General features: G+C 41.3%; 2 protein-coding genes across 5 annotated transcripts in view; one reads left to right on the forward strand and one right to left on the reverse strand.

Annotated features, from left to right (window-relative positions):
- The window catches only part of LOC310870622 (uncharacterized protein), a 441,780-nt gene that overhangs the window by 420,375 nt on the left and 1,569 nt on the right, over positions 1 to 19,836 (reverse strand). For 2 of the 3 annotated variants that reach the window (XM_083781881.1, XM_083781880.1), the window contains exons 3-5: positions 19,121 to 19,315; positions 18,772 to 18,939; positions 14,791 to 18,601 (exon numbers count right to left, since the gene is read on the reverse strand). In XM_083781881.1, coding sequence (XP_083638007.1) covers positions 17,474 to 18,601; positions 18,772 to 18,939; positions 19,121 to 19,315 — 1,491 coding nt within the window. In that variant the 3' untranslated portion in view covers positions 14,791 to 17,473. Of the gene's footprint in view, positions 1 to 14,790; positions 18,602 to 18,771; positions 18,940 to 19,120; positions 19,316 to 19,836 lie in introns of those variants that run through there. The other variant, XR_014570249.1, reaches the window with a different exon arrangement.
- nelfe (negative elongation factor complex member E) lies at positions 8,575 to 14,950 on the forward strand. Of its 2 annotated transcripts, none has more exons than XM_083781904.1 (11): positions 8,575 to 8,628; positions 9,470 to 9,554; positions 9,998 to 10,067; positions 10,547 to 10,692; positions 11,676 to 11,750; positions 11,842 to 11,879; positions 11,992 to 12,260; positions 12,960 to 13,104; positions 13,593 to 13,647; positions 14,308 to 14,410; positions 14,603 to 14,950. In XM_083781904.1, exons 2-11 carry the CDS (start codon positions 9,483 to 9,485, stop codon positions 14,680 to 14,682), a joined length of 1,053 nt encoding a protein of 350 aa, XP_083638030.1. In that variant the 5' UTR covers positions 8,575 to 8,628; positions 9,470 to 9,482; the 3' UTR covers positions 14,683 to 14,950. The 2 variants fall into 2 exon arrangements, with proteins under 2 accessions (XP_083638030.1, XP_083638031.1); XM_083781905.1 differs by having other exon boundaries at positions 8,597 to 8,624.

A 19,836-nucleotide genomic window follows, 5' to 3' on the forward strand; every position in this document is an offset into this window, starting at 1 on the left:
ATACACCATTAGTAGATAGAAATAAAGGCAGAGGTATCGTGTGCATTCTATCACCAATAAAATGGAATATAGATAGACCTAAAGACTGACCTGGCCATCTGCACTTGGACTGACTGAGCATGTACTGTAATTGTATGGACTGAGTTGTTTAAATGGGTTAATATGTACATATAGGCATATATAGATATGTAGTTGGATATAAACATATAGGCACAGGTATAATGTAACAATTTATCACCAGTAGTATGTGCATATAGTAGGTATATACTATATACAATATGTACAGAGAATCAACAGTAATGTGTATCAAGTTATCAACCAATACTGTATGTACAATTTATCACCAGTAATATGTGCATATTTATATTAGTGTAGGTACGTATATGCACAGAGAATGGACAGTAATGTATCAATATCTACAACTGCACTGAATGGAGTGAGCATTATACTATTGGTGGTGAAGTTGGTGCAGTTTGAGCAGGCCTAAAGGCTCATTCATAGTCTGGATTTTCGGTGGTGGGGTGACCACCGCTCCAGTGGTGAGGTGACCACCGGAGCTGAAATAACGTTGAGCGGTGGTGAGTAAAAACGGAGAGAATGGCGGTGGTTTGCTCTTCACCGCGGCTTGTGACGTCATGTTGTAGTTCACCACCGAAAATCCAGACTATGAATGAGCCCTAAACTGGCCTGATTATTGTGCACTGCACATCCCAGGAGTATAGTCATGGGCAAAAGCGCCAGCGTGAGTGAGCATTGTCATTGTTTTTATCTAAAAACTCACCATCTTTGGTGAGGTTCCCTCCATTTCTTACAAACCTAATGGTTTCTTTCTTGCCATTGTGCCATTTAGAGAAGGCCATACTTGTACAGCATTCAGAAAATGTGACTTATGCTTGCTTTCTCTTATTGCAGCCACTGAACCTTTTCAAAGTATTTTTGCCTCCGATTGTTATCTCTTTACCAGTTTACTTTACCCAGATGCACAGATTGGAGGGACTGCCTGATTGGACAATATCTGTATTTTATGATGCTTATGTGTTTCCTTGATGATATAGTATAGTAGACTGTCCCCATGTGGTTCAGAGACTGAAACAGACTTTTCTACATTAATTTTACTTACGTTGGGATGTTCTGGTCATTATGATTGAGTCTTTGCTTTAGGTTTTATCAACTAACTGAGGGTCTTGTTTAAAACGTGTATTATTTAGGAAATGTGTGATTGTGATTTTTCATTCTGAACCATTATTGTACACTTCACTAGACAACCCAACTAATTTGGATGCTTCTGAAGATAACGTGAATTGAGTTTTGCCAAAGTGAAAGGGGTTGAATACTTTTTCAAACGGCATATTCCGTTTTCTTTGTTGTTTAAAATTCATATTATTACTAGGAAATAGTTAAAAGTAGACTATTGTTGTAAATTATAATATCCTTATATAGAAAAGTATGAATGTATAATTGTTATCCAGTGTAATGATGAGTGATCTATCAGGGGGTTGAATACTTTTACAAGGCACTGCATGCATGTCACATTCTTATTAGGGGCTGAGCCCCCATAAAAGTCTGATCCTAGAATAGTCCCTGCTAAGCGTTAATCCAAGGATGGGGAAGAATGCGTGTGGGTCTTGTTATAACCTAATAGCCACCGGCAGGAAGGACCGGTCTGTCTATCAGTGCTCCTCTGCACTTCTAGCTCATTGTAGTTATGCAAAAGCAGTATGATGATAAGATATTATACTAACGCAAACTAATGTTACACACTGAAATCACCACGTCATTTCATAAGAACTAAATACTTCACCTCTGTACATTTAATGCCTAATGATTCATGTGATGCATTGTGAATTGATTGTAAATCCTAAGCGGTTCAGCTAAATCGATCAGAACTCTTACTGATCACAACTGGGGACAATTTTTGGCTGGGGAGAGCTGGGCACTTGATAGAACTGGTCCTGGGTTATGGAAGTGGGCACATTGCCCATTTTTCATTTTAGAACCATTTCTTCATGAACAATGTGGCGCATTGACTTTGACATTAGATAGTATTGGCATTCAGTGTACATTACAATATACACTGAAGATGCAGCTGTCGTTACTACAAATGCTTTGTCAAGAATACACTGGACTGGATTTTTCAGATCAAAATATATCTTTGGGAGAATAATTTGTGGTAATGTGCTATTAACAGCTGTCCGCCCTATTGTGTACAAAAGGAGACATCAAAATGTGTGTATCCATAGATAATTATTACATTACCAACTACTGCTGAACTGGGTCATTCACATATCCCAGAATTAATTGACTGTGGAAGAGTGGAAGACTGGTGTTTTTGGCCAGTTATCCAAAATCAATAGAGCGCCCCACCACTTAATACTTGAGTGACGTCAAAACGTCAGAACTTAATACTTGATTGACGTCAAAACGTCTTTGTTATATAAAAACGTGCTTCACACATGCTCATACTTGCACAGTATAAAACATGTTTTTTAATTTCCAACATATAGTACAATATATAATGTGCCCAGTTCTCCAGTAACGGCTCCATGAAGGTGCCCAGTTCACCAGTGCCTAATTTGTAAAAGTTCCCCGTTGTCTCTGGTGCCCACTTTCCAAAAGTGCCGATTTCACCTACCAATCAAACCACCAATTGACCTGTCCGTCCGTAGAACTGGATCCTCCCACCAATCAATCTGAGAATCCCATCGTCAAATATTTGGGAAAACAGCGCCTAGGCAACAGTCTGTCTTGAGAGACTACCCACCAATATACCTGCATTCATGAAAACCTACTGGTGGCTTCCTACCCAACCATTCACCTACTTTCTCTCACATCCACCTAACTGTCCCTTGCCAGCATGTAGCCTATTGAAAAATGTTAAAAAATAAAAAATAGGCCAACATTTGTAATGACCTTTATATAAAATAAATAAAAACATTTAATAAATAATTTGGTTTTGTGTTGTTTTTTTTTGTTCGCCTTTCAATACAGGTAGTCTTACTTGCATTACTCCATTCAAGGATATAGAAGTTTGGCCCTCACTATTTCTTTTCTGAGGGCTGTGGGCAGTTCATTAACCCGTCCACCAGTGACATCATCAATGTCAATCCAAGCTAATAGAAACAGCAGGCTTTATATTCCTGAAAAGTTGGAAGCGAAAATGGAAGACATCGTTCTCACGGTGATAAAAATCTAAAATTTTAAATCTTGTTTTAGAAATGAGTTGTTTACACTATAGATTGCCTAGTGTCTAAACCAGGACACAACAATGAAGGTGGGGACACTTTCAGTCAGTGCTTGGTAGACACTGCTCAGGATATTTCTTTCTTTCTGATGCTGACAATTATTTGCTGAGCATTTAGAATAGATCAACACTTAAACCATGAGAAGAAGGAGCACTTGTCTACCTCCTCCTGGCCATGCTGAAGACAAGTAGCTTGACACTCATGAAGTGGGCAAGTGGCACTGTGTCAGAATGATTTTTCAGAACATTATTCTTTTTAATGAGCGTGCTCAGCGTGGGCTGGAGCCAGGCTAGAAGTCAAGTGGCTTTGAAAACAAATGATTGTTCCCCAGGGGAAAATGTATGTGCCCAAGCAAAATGCATGGAGAACCAGCAGAGAAGACCAGATTTGATTTGAAGGGACATGGAGCATAGAGTTATAATTTAAGGCTTGGAGTTTGGGGTAGATTGGCATAGAAGAACTGAACCGTAGGCCCTATTATATTGTACGGCCAACAGGTGGCAGACATTCACCAAATACCAGTTGGCTTGACATGCGCGAATTAAACGTCCACCCGGAACACGGGAACAGTCATTTGTAATATCAGTCTTGTGTTTGCATTTGCAATGCATCATCTCACTCACATCACTCTTGCATTAGCCTCGATACCCAGGCTTTAATTTCGTCTGTGCGAAAAATGAAAACTCTTGCACTGAATGAATGATGTGTGCGTAGTTGGCAAGGAGAGGTTTTGGACATTTGAAATTACAGAAGATGATAATGCCTGACATAGAGACGTTAAGGATGTTCGTCAATCAACGATTAACTGCGGCTGCTGAGGAGATATTAGCTGTATTTGGTAGAACAATAGTACAGTACCAGCAAGAAATCGACCTTCAGCGCAGACAGATGGCTATCCTGAATGTGAATCCTGAAATGAAATGTCATTGTCAAGTATCAGGTTAGTTGATTGATTAATTGATTGATTGATTGATTGATTGATTGATTGATTGAAAATTGTATTAAGAGTTTGCAGAATGGATACAGTTCAAGGAAAGTACAGGTCAACAGTGTTGTCAAGTAACACGTAACTATATAGTAGCCGCTCTCAGAACCCTAGGTAAAGTTTGGAATCTGGAACCAATAATTCTATGCATATTTGATAAGTAATGTGTGCTCATCCTCATCCTGTATGTGGTCACCTACGTGGGTGTCGGCTTGAGACCCTCTTCTCAGGGTGATAGTTTGTTTATACTCCTGGAGCCGAATAACTGTGGCTAGGACTAGAGTTTGTTGACATGAAGAAACCACTAAAATGTGCCTTACCAACAGCTGTTAAAAACATGTGAATCCCTAGACTCCTTCAAGGCCTACTGAACATATTCTCCCTTATTTTCCAAACTGTGTATATGACGCTTTCCTTTTTTCCCTTTGTGTGACAACAAAGTCTAAAGAAACAAAGTCCGAACTGGATCAACACAATGAATATTTCTCATATTTTCTGTCCCTCATTATAAATTAGATTTCCTGCATCTCCCTGTCTGTGAAGAAGACCAGCCCCCTCCTGAACATCAGGACAGGAACCCTCGTCTGAGCCTGGATGTGCCAGAGCCACCACACATTAAACAGGAACATGGGCTTGGTCTAGAGGACGAGGCTCATGTCTCACAGCTAACATTACTGCAAGTGAAAAGTGAAAATGAAGAAGACACACATCAATCCTCACAGCTTCATCAAAGCCAATATTTGGACAACAGAGAAGCAGAGCCTCTTGCCAGTACCTCGTCGTCTGACTCTGATGAGTCTGATCAGATTAAAACTGAAGCTGGGGTAGAGTTTGGCAGGGTCTCAGCCTCTCGCTTGAATCCAGCTAGTGATTTGCTTCAAACTAGTGAGACCCAGCTTCTCTCCTCAGACTGTGGTGAAATTGAAGATTGTAGAATGACCATTGAAGCGCAGGCATATAATAGCAAAACGTCCAAAAGCTCTATAGAACTGTGCCAGGAATTGAAATCAACTGACATTTTATCCGCACCATGTTGCAAAGTGTGTAAACAATCATTTCCCAATAAGCATTCTTTAATGATGCATGTTAAAGTCCATTCAAGTGATTGCACTTTATGCGGAAAACATTTAGAGCTGACAGAGACCTTGGAATTGCACCTTCAAGTTCACCGGACATGTAAAGTTTGTGGTAAAACATTTCCACGAATTTGGGCCCTAGAAACGCATATGAGGTCCCATACCGGAGAGAGACCATTTATGTGTACAATTTGTGGCCAGTGTTTTGGTCAAAAAGGAACTCTGAAGATCCATATAAGAACTCATACAGGAGACAAACCATACAGCTGCTTAGTGTGTAGAAAGACCTTTTACCAAACAGGAGATCTAAATAGACACATGAGAACACATTCAGGTGAAAGGCCATACAGCTGCACAGTTTGTAGCAAGAGCTTTGGTCAAAAGGAACATCTCAAGACACACATGATTAGTCATACAAGGGCCAAACCGTTCAGTTGTTCAGTTTGTGACAAAAGCTTTGGGCTTAAAGAGAACCTCAAAGTGCACATGAGAACACAACATACCATACAGTTGCATGGCTTGACCTTAACTTTTTGAGGCAGTACATTTCCCATTCGCTTGTCTGGGCACAAAAGTAACTTGTCCGGAGTACGAGCACAGACAAATACATTTTAAATCTAAATAAGTTGGTTTTGTTGAATATTAGATGAATATTCTCAGTTTACAAATGAATAGCCCTAGGCTAGGCCTAGATTGTCTGTGATCTTAAATACATTCCATGTATTCCAAATACACAGCCATAGATCGGTCCTATCCACGCACAATTATCAGACTGACCTCGTCGGCATTTAAACTCACCCAATAATTAATTCCTAAGACTTGGAGTAGTTTTGGGGACTAGTTTCATATTAATTTGAAAGTTCTAGCAGAAAATGTGTATTTAGTCAAATATGTCCACTTTTCCACAAGCTGTACACGGATGACATTCTCTCTGGTGAGGGGCTTAGATGAGTGCAGGACTGAACACATCAAAACTTCTTTAGGAAGCACAAATGTATGGGGCCCACACAATAGGTGGTGTGATCAATTACACACCAATCGCAACACACCTGTCAATTGTGTGCCCCATACATCATGTATGCTTCCCAAACATCGACTGTTCCCAGTCCAGCTTTTCCTTGTGGAAAAGAGGCGATATTTTACACACGTTTTCTGCCAGAACTTTCAAATGGATATGAAACTAGAAGACAATATCTGACTCCAATCTTGGGAATTAATTACTGGTTTAGAAAGAAAGAGGGTAGTTGAGGCAGTGTTCCTGTCTGTCTTGGATTATGGGGACATAATCTATAGACATGCAGCAGCATCCACTCTTAAATCCACAGACTCTGTTTATCACTCCTCGATTCGATTTATTACAGGTGATATGGTATACTCACCAACAAGGTTGGATGGTCCTCCCTGACAGAGAGACGACAACTGCATTGGCACCTGTTCTTGTATAAAGCCATGCTTGGAGATTGTCCTAAATACATCTCATAATTTCTGAAATGGGACTCTGAACCCTACCACACCAGATCAAGTCATTTCCCCAAATTCAAGGTACCAAAAGTTAACTCTGAACTTGGTAGATCTGCTTTTAGCTTATGTGGCCCTAATACATGGTGTAACGGCTTGGCTTTGGGGAATGACCTGCAAACTACATTAAAAGTGACCACATTGGTACCCCTGAGTCGTTTTAAAACCTTGGTGAGCATACAGATCCCCACAATACAGTATGTAACTGTTTAGATCGTTTGTTTTAGCTTCTATTTATAATTATGTAATTCATATGTATACCTTTTGTTTTCGTTTTCCTGATCTTCTGATGTATTGTGATGTTTTTTTATATATTGTATTACTCAACGACACTGAAAATGAGTTTAATAGTGTAATTTCAAGAATAAATAAAACTTGAATGAATGGTTAGTAGTGGTTAGGAGTTTGTACTGCGTGTGTACCGTAGATTAAAATAAATGCCAATGTGGTCAGTCTGCCCATATGCAGCAATGCCCATAATGCTTCAGTGCACTTCCCCTCGTGGAGAGTGGGGAAGCTGCATGGAGGTGTGACTTTGTAGTCCAGGAAGGAAGTGAGACCATGTTCGTGACTAAAATATATATTAAAAAAAAAAAACATATTACACATAAAACCCCCAAGAAAGTGTCTGGCTCTGGTTTCAAAAGGGGTGAAGTTGCCCTTTAATGTCAAGCCCTGTAGTTGTGTAGTTTATGATAAAAGCTTTCGTTGGCAATTCAGTATGCAGAAACACATGAAAACTCTAAGTACTACTAAGCATTCACTTGAAGTATTATCCTGAAGCAGAACAACAAATCATAACATTGCTCATATGAATAATAAGAGTCACAAATACATTTGTACAAATACAAAATTAATCAGTAGGGCGAATATTGTCTTGTAATCATCCTTGACATGAAAGGTTTGAGAACTGCTAACTTTTGTTAATTTTATTTGTACTTTTTATATTGCTTTGTATTAATAAAAATGTGTTATTGAAGGGAGTGTAAGTGATATTCTTTTGTGAAAATAATAAATAGCTCTATATTCCTAGAGTGCAGTACAGAGGGAATGAGGGATCTCTGGTCAACCAACCAGACCAAGTGGCTTGAAGCAACAAGCAAGTATGATTTTTGATTGATTGATTGAAATATTTATTAACAGTTTGTAGAATTTACAGTACATTTTTAAGCACAAACTCAATACAAAGACTGTCAACTGTGAGTGGACGACCCAATTAAGCATTACACTTGTTTACAACAGGGTCCACATTGTTCAATTCATCAAAACATTTAAAGACATACAAACATTTAGAGACATACAAATAGACATTTCTATGTAGCTAAATTCATCATATGGGAAGCAAAAAAGGGAAAAGATACAATATACAGTGAGGGAAAATGGGGTGGGGGGGGTGGGGGGGATTCAGATTTTACAGAGGCCAGTTTCGAATTGCAGCCATCCGTAGGTGCCCTTTGAGAGCGGTTTTGAAGGAGTCAAGGGATTCACATGTCTTAATGACTGTTGGTATGCACTCGACAGAGTGCAGTTCTAGTTGAGGACTAAATTGGGGATAAAAAGGGGGTAATTCTAAAATGTACACTCATACCCTTGCTGGAGATTTATGGGGTTCTTCCAACTAAAAAGTCTGAGAACTTGAAGTGAGTACTTCAGCATCCGTCCATAGGACAACAGTACCCAAGACCAACAGCGAGAGGCAGCAATATGCCAACTATAGGCGTATAGTCTGCCGGAAACTCCAAAGAGGAGAATACTACGAAGAAGAAAGAGGAGGAGAGAGTTCCATCATCGGTGGCTGAGCTTGTGTGTAAGAACAGTCTAATATTAAGTTATAAAGTCCTGGTACCTTACGTGTTTTTGATACATCGTTAGAAGTTCTTTTTCGTTCTGGTTTAGAACATTTCAGCTGGTTTTTTTTCTTATTTTCTTCCCCGACTGTTTTAGTCTCAAACTAGCTAACGGTAGCTGGCTGGCTATGGGCTGCTCGAGTGTTGTTGTGGTTGGTGGTGGTTGGTCAACGTTATAAGCCCTGTTTGTTAAAATAAATAAACATTTCCCCTTTTCCGCCCAAACTAGTGATACTTAATTGAAAGTGATTAGTTTAGTGCTATTAATTTTGCTCGTTCTTCCAAATAATTACATTTATTTAAATCCAGGAATCCATGTACAGAATATTTGCATTCCTTTTTATAGTAGGTAAAGCATAGCCCTAGAGGGCCTAGAATGACTGTTAGGTTGCTGTAATTTCATGTAGCCTATAACATGTGCATGAAATGTTATGTAATAATCACAGCCATTCTAGGGCTAGGTAAAACATTAGGAAACCATGAAATGACTGTTCCAGTTCCACTGTGACTTGTTTACAAGAGATGCAATAACCACACCACACCAAATGATCACATCTGTGTCTGTATGTTCATATACTGTACATATTATATCATTACATAGCAAACATTGTTTTTTTCCAACATGGAGGATAAATAAATTGCATTCTATGAATGCAAGAATGCATTCTATGCATTCTGTGAAATGTCTCTATTATGCTCCATCCAACGACGATCTCACTTGGTGAAAAATAACTGATGTTAAGGCTTACAATGTGTTGACTCAGTCATACTAAGTATAAATTAGGCTCTACTCTTCACCAGAGGGATTGTCATCATGGCTTTCCCGAGCGCCTTGACGGAGGAAGAGGAGTCCCTGCAGAAGAAATATGCTAAACTCAAAAAGAAGGTATTGTTGCACTACACACTACCCTAATTGGACACTGTCTATCCATTAAGACCTGGAACGCATCTGTGTCACCTTAGCTTTTAACCACTTTAACTATTATTTTAAACTTTAGCTATTGAAAAATAGCAGATCTGTAAGCTCATAGCGCAGCACAGAATGCCACACTACGAGCTTGTAGATTTGCTATTTTTGAAAAATCATGAAAATGTGTGCAAATCTTTGAATATATATTCTTTAATAGCGAACATTTTTAACTAGAATGCTTCTGGGGGGTCGCTCAAAATATTTTGAGATGGGAGTCTGCGGCCAAATACATATAATTCCAAATACATTAAAAATCCTTGACATTAAATAGTTTGAGAACCAGTGAGAAAACTGTTTTAGAAGACATTTGTAGAATCGGGTGGTCTTTAGCATTCATTTTTGTCTTGTCCTTTGTTCAGAAAAAAGCCATTCAGGCTTTAAAGAAGCAGAGTTCAACCAACCAGAGCAACCAGAGTGGCTTGAAACGAAGTAAGAGGCAATACATTAAGTGAATTGGTTAAGTTGCTCAGCAATTTAACCCATTCTGACCGGGCACCCATTTGGTGTCATGTTATGCTTTAGCTATTGAAAAATAGCAGACCTACAAGCTCATATCGCGCCACCGAGTGGCGCGATACGAGCTTGTAGGTCTGCTATTTTTTGAAAAATCGAAGAACGACTGACATTTTTTAGAATCTGATCTCAGGTCAGAATGGGTTCATCAGACCAGTGTGTGTCCGGCGGAAACCTCGTATGAATCTGATCTCAGGTCAGAATGGGTTAATAAAAGAGACTTGTTGTACTATAATCTCATCCAGGTAATTGTGGTATTGTTAAATCATCATTAGAATGCTTTCTAGTGGGAGGATGAGTCCTAGTTTTCAGTTTTCCCATGACTTGCACTCTTGCAATTATAGCTTGTGTTTCCTTATTGACATGTTATTACATTAAATGTTCCTCCTTTGTAGCGTTGTCCGACCAGCCTGTGGTTGATACGGCAACGGCAACAGAGCAGGCGAAGATGCTCATCAAATCTGGGGCAATTAGTGCCATCAAGTCGGAGAACAAAAACTCTGGCTTTAAACGGTCTCGACAACTAGAGATCAAGCTCAAGGTGAGATTATTTCTGGATTTGTGTGGATTTTATATTCATATTCCATTGTAGGTTTGGGGAATCTATGTCTTGGTGAACTGCCACAAATATATGGATAGCAAATCTATAAAGATGAATAATACAAGTATTAATAATAATACAATAATACAAGCCCCTCCAATGCATGGCTTTTTAAGATTACGTCATAGCCAAATCTATGGGATTTGCTTAGAGCACTCATGACGTATATCGTTTGCCAGCCAAATCTATGGACTTTAATGTTTGTTTATGGCACTAAATGACGACGTACTGTAAGCCAATATAAATACAGTGGGCGACCTTACTTCACATGAGTGTGATTTTTGAGTGGCGCTAGCCCCTCCAAAAAGTGGTTTACATATCTTTTGAAGATTACGTCATTTGGCAGGCATTGGCAGCAAAGTCTATGAGATTTCTAATGTTTGTTTAGAGCACTTATGAGTTATGACGTAAATTGTTTTGCCAGCCAAGTCTATGGACTTTATTTTTTGTTTAGGGCCCTTATAATGTAAATCGTTTGCCAGCCAAGTCTTTAATGTTTGTTTAGGACACTAAATGACAATGTAAGACGTCACATGGCCGGAATAAAAAGTTGATGAGTTGATATGACCTAATTTCTCCTTTCATTGTCAATGGCAAATGTGAGACGTGTGGGGACAAAAGCTGTATATAGGAATCACACCCGTGTGAAGTGAGGGGTGCTCGCCTCTTACCATTATACAGATTCATCTCATGAAAAACTGAATTTGTATAATGACTACATATGACGTAAAGTTTCCCTTCATTGTCAATGGCATTTAATGTTTGTCATATTTGACATATGACCTAATTTCTCCTTTCATTGCCAATGGCAAATATGAGACGTGTGGGGACAAAAGCTTTATATAGGCTAGCGCCCTAATAAAAAAGGCACTTCACACAAGTGTGATTGTATTTGTACTCGCATGGCTCCGCATTCCCCACAGGACCCAGAGAAAGGCCAAGTTCCAGCTTTCCTACCATTCCAAAGGAGCATGTCTACAGATGAAGAACAAGCCGAGGTATGGTAGAACAAATGTAATGCAGCCTGAATAACTGCAGAATATATTGTCACTGCATAAACCAAGAACTTATATTTTTCCACATTTCTAGGCGATCAAGAGGGCCCATAGAAAATCGCTGTATGATAGGTAATGTATCAAATCTTCAATACATAATTGATCACGTTTCATATACCATCTGAAACAGTGTATACGCCTATACGGGTCACTTTATACCATCTCTCGTTTTGTGCTCCTGCAGCTTTGTAACCCCTGGTGAACGGGGTGAACGGCCTCGGGTGGAGGAGGAGGACGTAGGGGGAATGCCGCCCAGCCGTGAACCGGACAGAGACCGCGATAGGGACCGTGAGCGAGAGATGGACAGAGACAGAGAGCGGGATCGAGAGAGAGACCGTGACAGAGGCAGGGACAGGGACAGGGAGCGTGATCGGGAGAGAGGGGAGAGGGACCGCAGCCGAGACAGGGAACGCGAGCGGGACCGAGAAAGAGACAGAGATGGACCATTCAGACGTGAGTAGAATAGATATACACTGTAAAAAGCCTCTGTGTTAGTTTAGCTCTAGCCTGACCTAAGCAGAGACATTTCTGGCCTAGATGGGAGGGTCGCGCCTCAGAAAAACGCGCACCCTGATTGGATCTCATTGATCTGTCCGTCACCCCCGGCCCCTCCTCTCCCCCCTAGTGCAGCGCTACGTCACATCATTTAGAGCGACGCCCACCCGGAAGGGTTGACTCCCACTTTTAGACTGGTTCAGCCCACGGCTTTTTCCAGGCTTTCATCTTTCGCGCAGACGAAATGAAAGCCTGGGTATCGAGGCTAGTTTAGCTCTAACTTCGGATCCCAGACTTGTTGAAGAAAAAAGTGAATAGATAGTGTCTGGGTCACTGACTGAATGGGGCAGGCAGGAGCTGTTCACAAAGGGGAAAAACGACATATATTTTTAGTTACATCAAGGGTTTTGACCATAGGTTTCACTGCTAATGATCACAGAATGTCAGATTTTCTGCCACTCTCCCTTCTGTGTCTCTCCATCTCTAATGGTCTCCCACCCTCACCTAAGAAGTTTTTGTCTTGGAGTCAAAGGTCCAGTAACGTGCAATTGTGTGAATCAGGCATTACAAAACAAAGAGGATTAATATCCAGCAAGACCTTCGTGACTAAATAAAGGTTTTAAAAACGCTTGTCTTTCCCTTCCACTGTCTCTTTAGGGTCAGACTCGTTCCCGGAGCGGAGAGGGGCACGTAAGGGAAATACAGTGTATGTGTATGGCTCTGGGCTGGTGGAGGACAGCCTGCGATCTGCCTTCTCTCAACATGGCAACATCATTGACTTGAGAGTGGACAACCCACGCAAGTACATATCCATCAAAACCGAAAGCAACTGTTGCACATCTGTGATTGCAAATGCATTCATAATATTCACAACTAAATAATATTGCACTGTAAAATAAGATTGCAGACTGCAAAGAGTAATTTATACTCTGTTGCGCACCAGTGTTGGCTGATCTACAACCTCACAACATGTCACAATGCACCGTGAGCTTGGGTATTTTCTGTGAACGACACGCGCAGGCCCGGCGCCACGGGGGGGGGGGTTCACCTTTACCCCTAGTCAAGATTTGTTTTCAAAGGGCGCACGCCACTTACAGTAGCACAGAATGCACCACAGTGCACAGAGTCACAGAGCGCCCATAGGTATGCAAATGTATGGCTGCCCCCTCCCTATAGCATTGTCTCCTCCCACCGGGCCTGGACACGCATTGTGCAACCAAGTATAAATCAGGCAAGAATATCTACGTTTCTTGTATTTTACTTCATGACAATTCTGATTCTGTCTCCCAGCTGTGCATTCATCACCTTTGAGAAGATGGAGTCTGCTGACACAGCTGTAGCTGAGGTTGGTACAGTGGGGCCAGTTCAGCGCAAAGATTCATTCAGAGACAAAAGCGTTGTTGTAGAACATCACAGAGAATAAGTGAACCGTCTCAGAACATCTCATGCCGGGTCATGGTATCTCAACAGGAATATGCAGCCCATGTTGTTATGGCAGAAGTTTAACCCATTCTGACCTGAGATCAGATTCATACGAGGTTTTCCACTGGACACACGCTGGTCTGATGAACCCATTCTGACCCGAGATCAGATTCTAAAAATGTCAGTCATTCTTCGATTTTTCAAAAATAGCAGACCTACAAGCTCGTATCGCGCCACTCGGTGGCGCGATATGAGCTTGTAGATCTGCTATTTTTAAATAGCTAAAGCATAACATGATGCTGACACCAAAATGGGTGCCCGGCCAGAATGGTTTAATGCATGTGTGTAACACCTTTTCTGTTTTCTGCACCAATCTTAGATTTGAACAAGATAGTTTTAGAATGTTTACAATCACACATAAAAAAAAAGGGTTTGCAAGGACTCAGCAATTTCATTTCATGTTGTGACTCTTTGATATAAAATGGCCGTTAGTTACATTGTAAAACAAATGTTGCAAAAAAAATCATTGTGTGATTATGTTTTTGAATATAATAAATCTCTTCTACTTTTGTTTTTATTACAGTTGAATGGAACCACTGTTGGAGACATTCACATCAAAGTTAGCATCGCCAGGAAACAGCCTATGCTGGATGCAGCTACTGGAAAATCAGTGTGGGCTTCCTTAGGTAAAGAAAAGTCCATCAAATTATCATGTCATGTGACCAAACATGCTTAACTGAAAATCCGAATAGCATCAACTTGTTTTTCCAGTTGAATATACAGTACATTGATTTTGTGATACAGTCGTTAGACTATGTGTTAGTGTCACCGTACTTGCTGGTTTAACTTCTTTGCCTTCTTTTGTTTTGTTTTGACAGCTGTGCAGAACAGTGCCAAAGGCTCATATCGGGACAAGAGGAACCAAGTTGTATATAGTGAAGAGAACCTATTTCTATGAGAACCTAATGGTCAACTCGTCTTGTGTGGAATACAGGACATGGTTAAACACAACGACCCCCACCCCCGCATTTAAGTTTGTATACTATTGTGCTAGCTGAGTTAAACATTTTGTGACATTGTTTCATGAGAAATGCAAAATATCTCTGAGGTCCTTTTGGCTACTTTAAGTGACATGGTCAAATAACTGTAACTTTGTATATGATTGCTTTGTATTTGAAGCCAGATATTTTGATTTGTGGAGTCCACTAAAAAACATGTTTTACACACTTTTTTGTGAGACCTGAGAAAAACGCATAAATAGCAACTTACGTCTTACAAATGTAATGTCTCATTGCTTTAACATGTGTACAGCAACCATTTGTTTTCATGGGATACAGCATTCAACGATCTCAACAATTATATAACATGTCGAGTAGTTCTATACAACAACAGTATGTCTGGGAAGAACAAGTGTCATGCATCATTATGCCATCAGTCCAGGAGTATTCTCATAGAGTTGTAGTCTCTTGAGCCACATTGTTGACGGCTCCACACAATTTTCAAATGCTTCCATCTGTGCAACGGAACCGGCAATAATAAGTCTGGTATGACTTCTGTCATTTTGCCCTACTGTAAATAAATGTAGTCTAAGCATAATATAGCTTGCCTTGATGCTTAGCAGAAATGGAAATAAAAAATATATTTTGAAAGATTATAGATACATAGGACGGCTTCATTTCTCTGCTTTCAGGAGGTGTAGTTCCAGACTATATCGCATTCTAAAGATTGTAGGTGAGGTTTGTAGACAGCTTCTGACTCGAGGTTAATTCAGGGCAGATTCACACCGAGTGTTTGATTCAAACTGTTCCAGAATATGATTGTCTGGTCCCCACTGGCCATGATTCACATTAGCGTTGATTCTTCCGCACCCGAGTACACTTCATTCAACTGTATTCATATCCGAGTACACTTCAATCGGTCCCGGGAATGGTTGGGTGATCCACTCCAGGGAACGGTACGCAGCATGCCAAGTGCCGAGTGCCGAGTGCGCACCCGGGACCATATTGTGAATCTGCCCTAAGAATGCAACTGATGGAGGAAAAACCTCTCCTGACACAACAGGTTGGCACTTTACTTTTCTAGGTTCTGCCGTCTGTATACACTTGGCACAGTATAAATAAACACCCCTCACATTTGTCAAAATGGCCATATGGCAAATGTTAATTAATGAATAGTTGCTGTGTGTAGGCCATATGGCAAATGTTAATGAAGTTGCCGTGTACCCTCATGAGGTTTATGTAAAATATGTACACAGTATAGTTTAGACAAGCAGTTCCCAAAAAGATTACTCCAGTTATTTTATTTACACTTTTACATGAGGCACTTAAAAAAAAGATCTGCGCCATTTTAAGTTATTTTTACCCAAACTATGTATTGTCACTACTTGCCAGTCGGTAAGAAAGAGATTGACCTAAACATCTTGTATATTGTGTTTTTGTGACATTTCCAATATAGGACTGAGGATCGATATCTGGACTGACTTTCACTGGCAAAGAAACATGGGATTAACAAACTACTTACGTAAAATGCCAGCCTTGTGTACTGAAGTCTGTGCATCAACATCAAAACCTCTACTTTAGGCCCAAACCGCACCAATGCAACTGCAACAAAACCGTTTTTATTACATGTCATTGATGTCAATGGCAGTTGCAACTCCTTGCAACTGCCTTTGGGGATAATGTTTTCATGCAACTAGCGAATCTGGTGATCTGGTGCAGTTTGGGCCTTAGATTTTGTGTGGATGCCATACACACATTCTAATAGGTTTCTGATCATTTAAATTCCATGGTCCAAATGTATAGAACTTTATTACCTCCCCCAAGAAGGTCATGTATTGACACTTCTTCCAAATTTGTAATTAATTTAGACTATCATTGATTATGCAACGTCATGTTTGTTTTCAGTAACATGTTTCAAGTAGATTTGACTATTGTCTAGCATTTTGATTAGACTGAACCCCATGCTTCCCTGTCGTCACCAAATATATTATGTACACTTTTCAAATTGAATGAAGACTGACTTCAATACTATAAAGTTCATCAATGATAAACTTTATAGTCAATGTTTAGAAGTTGCTTCAGGCCGGGGAGGTAAAAAGTACAAGATATATCCCACTCCTTCAGCTGAAAATATGATCTCTGCTTCAGTGCTAATCCATCACGATTGGAAGTTTCATTCATTTCAAAAGATTTTAAGGTAACAACCTGAGAAGGCAGAAATATTTGACTGGAGGTAGGCAGGTACACTGTCACTGAACTCAATCTTTAGTGCTGCTCAGACCTCAAAGTAGCATTTTTAAGGGGCGCTAGCCCCTCCTATACACAGGTTTAATATTTGTCTTTAGTTCAAAGTTTGTTTTGTAAACGCATTGACAATGAAGGGAAGATTTACGTCATAATGTGTAGTGTACGTCATATTGTCTCTATTGTTAATGGCGTTTGTGTTTTACATCACCTAATCAACATGAGTTAGCACCCCTCACTTCACACGGGTGTCATGTATCGACTGGGTGGAGCTGGAGACTGGCTGCAAACACCCTTTCATGTAGAATAACCTTTATTTCTATTAAACATTTTAGAAGCCTTTTTAAAAGCTGTTCCCAGCACAGCTGTAGTTGATTTAGATTAAATGTCCACATAAATCCTCAGTTGTGGCTGCTTTCTGGTCTAGTCTGGAGTGTTCAAACATTTGGGGCATTCTATTGTATTCTTGTTCTCATTGACCTTCCAGTTGTCCAATGCCACCATGGACTATGATGTTTGCTCAGTGACCAGGCATTCTTGCTCTTCGTCTCTCACTCGCTGTGCAGCCTGTTCTCTTTCCCTCTCTTCCTGCTCGTGTAAGGAGTTCTGACCCGTGGTTTTCCCATGCTGCTCCTTGAGGTGGCGCCTCAAGGCTGGCTTGTGGGCGAACCGTGCGTGGCAGTAGGCGCAGTGGTGCGGGCGCTCGCCACTGTGCAGGTTCATGTGGTCGATCAGAGTGGACTTCTGGGTGAAGGTCTTGTAGCAGAGGGGGCACTGGTGGGACTTGCCGGCTCCGCGGTGGACGGCCATGTGCCGGGTGAGGTTGACAGAGTGGTGGAAGTGCTTGCCGCAGCAGGGGCAAGAATACAGCATGTGGGTGGCGCGAGAGTGTATGGCCAGGGAGCTCACGGAAGGGAACGTCATCCCACAGTGCTCGCAGATCACAGGCCCCGAAACGCTGGAGGTGGACCCCACCACCGCCACAGACTCGTCCCCTCCCTCATCTGTGGGACCCAGTCCAGAACTCCCCTCTCCGGCGTTACTGGACTCGTCCAAGGGGTACTGTCCCATACTGTTTGCAGCCAATGGCGTGACTTCCTCTCCCTGAGCCTCTCCCATACTGAAGTCCATCTGTGGGAGGTCGACCGATAGGTAATTACCCGTCTTTAGCCCTTCTTGGCTGTAGTCCAACCCGAAGCCACCTCCAATCCCGGAGGTGGCTAGGTGCCACATGTCCTGTTGGTTAGCGACGCCTTGAGGCCTCCTCTCCTGGGACGCGACCCACTTCCACCTCTTGAAACCCCTCCCCCTGCCTCTCCCGCGGGCAACTTTAGGCTCCGACGGTCGACGCCTGAAGGCACGAAGCCCTTCCATTGCGAATCCTCCCCTTGACAGACTCGTGTTATTAATATCATGTTCTGAGGGATTCAAGCCACATTCGCCCCCACCACCTCCTCCAACTAAGACGCCGTCTGTCTCCGAGTAACACGCACCCTGAGGCCCGTCCAAGGGACCCCCTCCTGGGTCTCTCCTGTTATCTGCTCTCTGCTCCTCCTCCTCCTCAGGGAGGTACACAGTGTACACGCCATACTCCTCCTGTCTGGAGGACTGCTCCTCCTCATCTGAGCCATTCACCTGGAACAGCATTTGACAATGAAGATGAGTGTGGAGGTTGTTGAGTATCCTCCTGATTCATGTCATCGTTAGAACAAACCACTAAAATAAGCATCGATAATGTTACATACAAAAAATAATCATGTTAATGACTACATTTTGGAATTTACCACCTGCCACACTTTACTTACCTTAATCGTTGTCTCATCCAGCAAGGGACTAGCACACTTGTCAGAGTTATCCTCTACATCCTGGGAACATAATACAGGGCTGTGTGGCTGCACAGAGGGTGGATGGCCAACAGGGGGCGCACTGCCACTAACAATCGCTGGGCGAGACTGGCTCTCTTCTGTCTTCACCTGGAAGAAAATAACACTACAATATTGTTGAATTGCAGTGATAAGCCCGTATCTGAACTGGAACCAAAACAAGGATTAGACAGAGATGTGCCTCGCGTGACATTATGGCACAATTTGTACAAAAATACAATACATTATATCAATACACACTTTTCCACTATTTAGTTAGATAGTGACTGACCCTTGGCAGATTGGGTGTCCTTGGTTGCATGTACTTTTTCAGGGCTCCTCTGCACCGCTCAACGATATGTTCCATCTGCAGATAGCTGGCAGCTGTCAGGTAGTTGACAATCTCCTCAGGGTTGAACTGCAGTACACCGGTGTAACAGGACTGGAGCAAGTCACAAACCACTGTGGAGCTATGCAGCATTGACACCTGTATGTACATATGAAATATGAAAAACATTAAAAAGACAAGTGAGAGGCAGAGGTATAAGACAGATAGATGTCCATCATGGTCTGGCTACATTATCTAATGACGTAACCAACATCAAAACTTGACCTCATACAAATGTCACTGTGGGTGTGTGTCCTGTCTGGTTGACAGGTAGGTATGCTTGGCATTCCTCATGGAAAGCCATTTTATTTCTCAGAGGCTGGTATGTATTATAAAAATGATAAAATACCCTTTTCAAAATTTGTACATTGAATATTAGAGATTACAATTGTCAATTTACAATGAAGGGATTTAGCAGACGCTCTTGATCCAGAGCGATTTACAGTAAGCAAGAACACTTGGTAATACATAAAAATTGTCATCAAGAATCATAAGGAAGCTAAGGGTAGAATATCTGTACAATGAAACTATGCATATACGCTATAGAGTGCTATGTCTACATAAAATGATATCTAAATTACATAAGTTGAACCTTTGCATGCACCTGAAGGTCGTCGAGG

Source organism: Protomyctophum parallelum (genome assembly GCF_964188405.1).
Source record: "Protomyctophum parallelum genome assembly, chromosome: 1".
Lineage (NCBI taxonomy): Eukaryota > Metazoa > Chordata > Actinopteri > Myctophiformes > Myctophidae > Protomyctophum > Protomyctophum parallelum.

Bases quoted from the DNA above. Each gene is read 5' to 3' on its own strand.
- nelfe (XM_083781904.1), top strand. From the start codon at position 9,483: ATGGCTTTCCCGAGCGCCTTGACGGAGGAAGAGGAGTCCCTGCAGAAG. The intron at 11,880-11,991 runs GTAATGTATCAA...GTGCTCCTGCAG, and splicing joins AGAAAATCGCTGTATGATAG to CTTTGTAACCCCTGGTGAAC. The intron at 13,105-13,592 runs GTACATATCCAT...TCTGTCTCCCAG, and splicing joins AGAGTGGACAACCCACGCAA to CTGTGCATTCATCACCTTTG.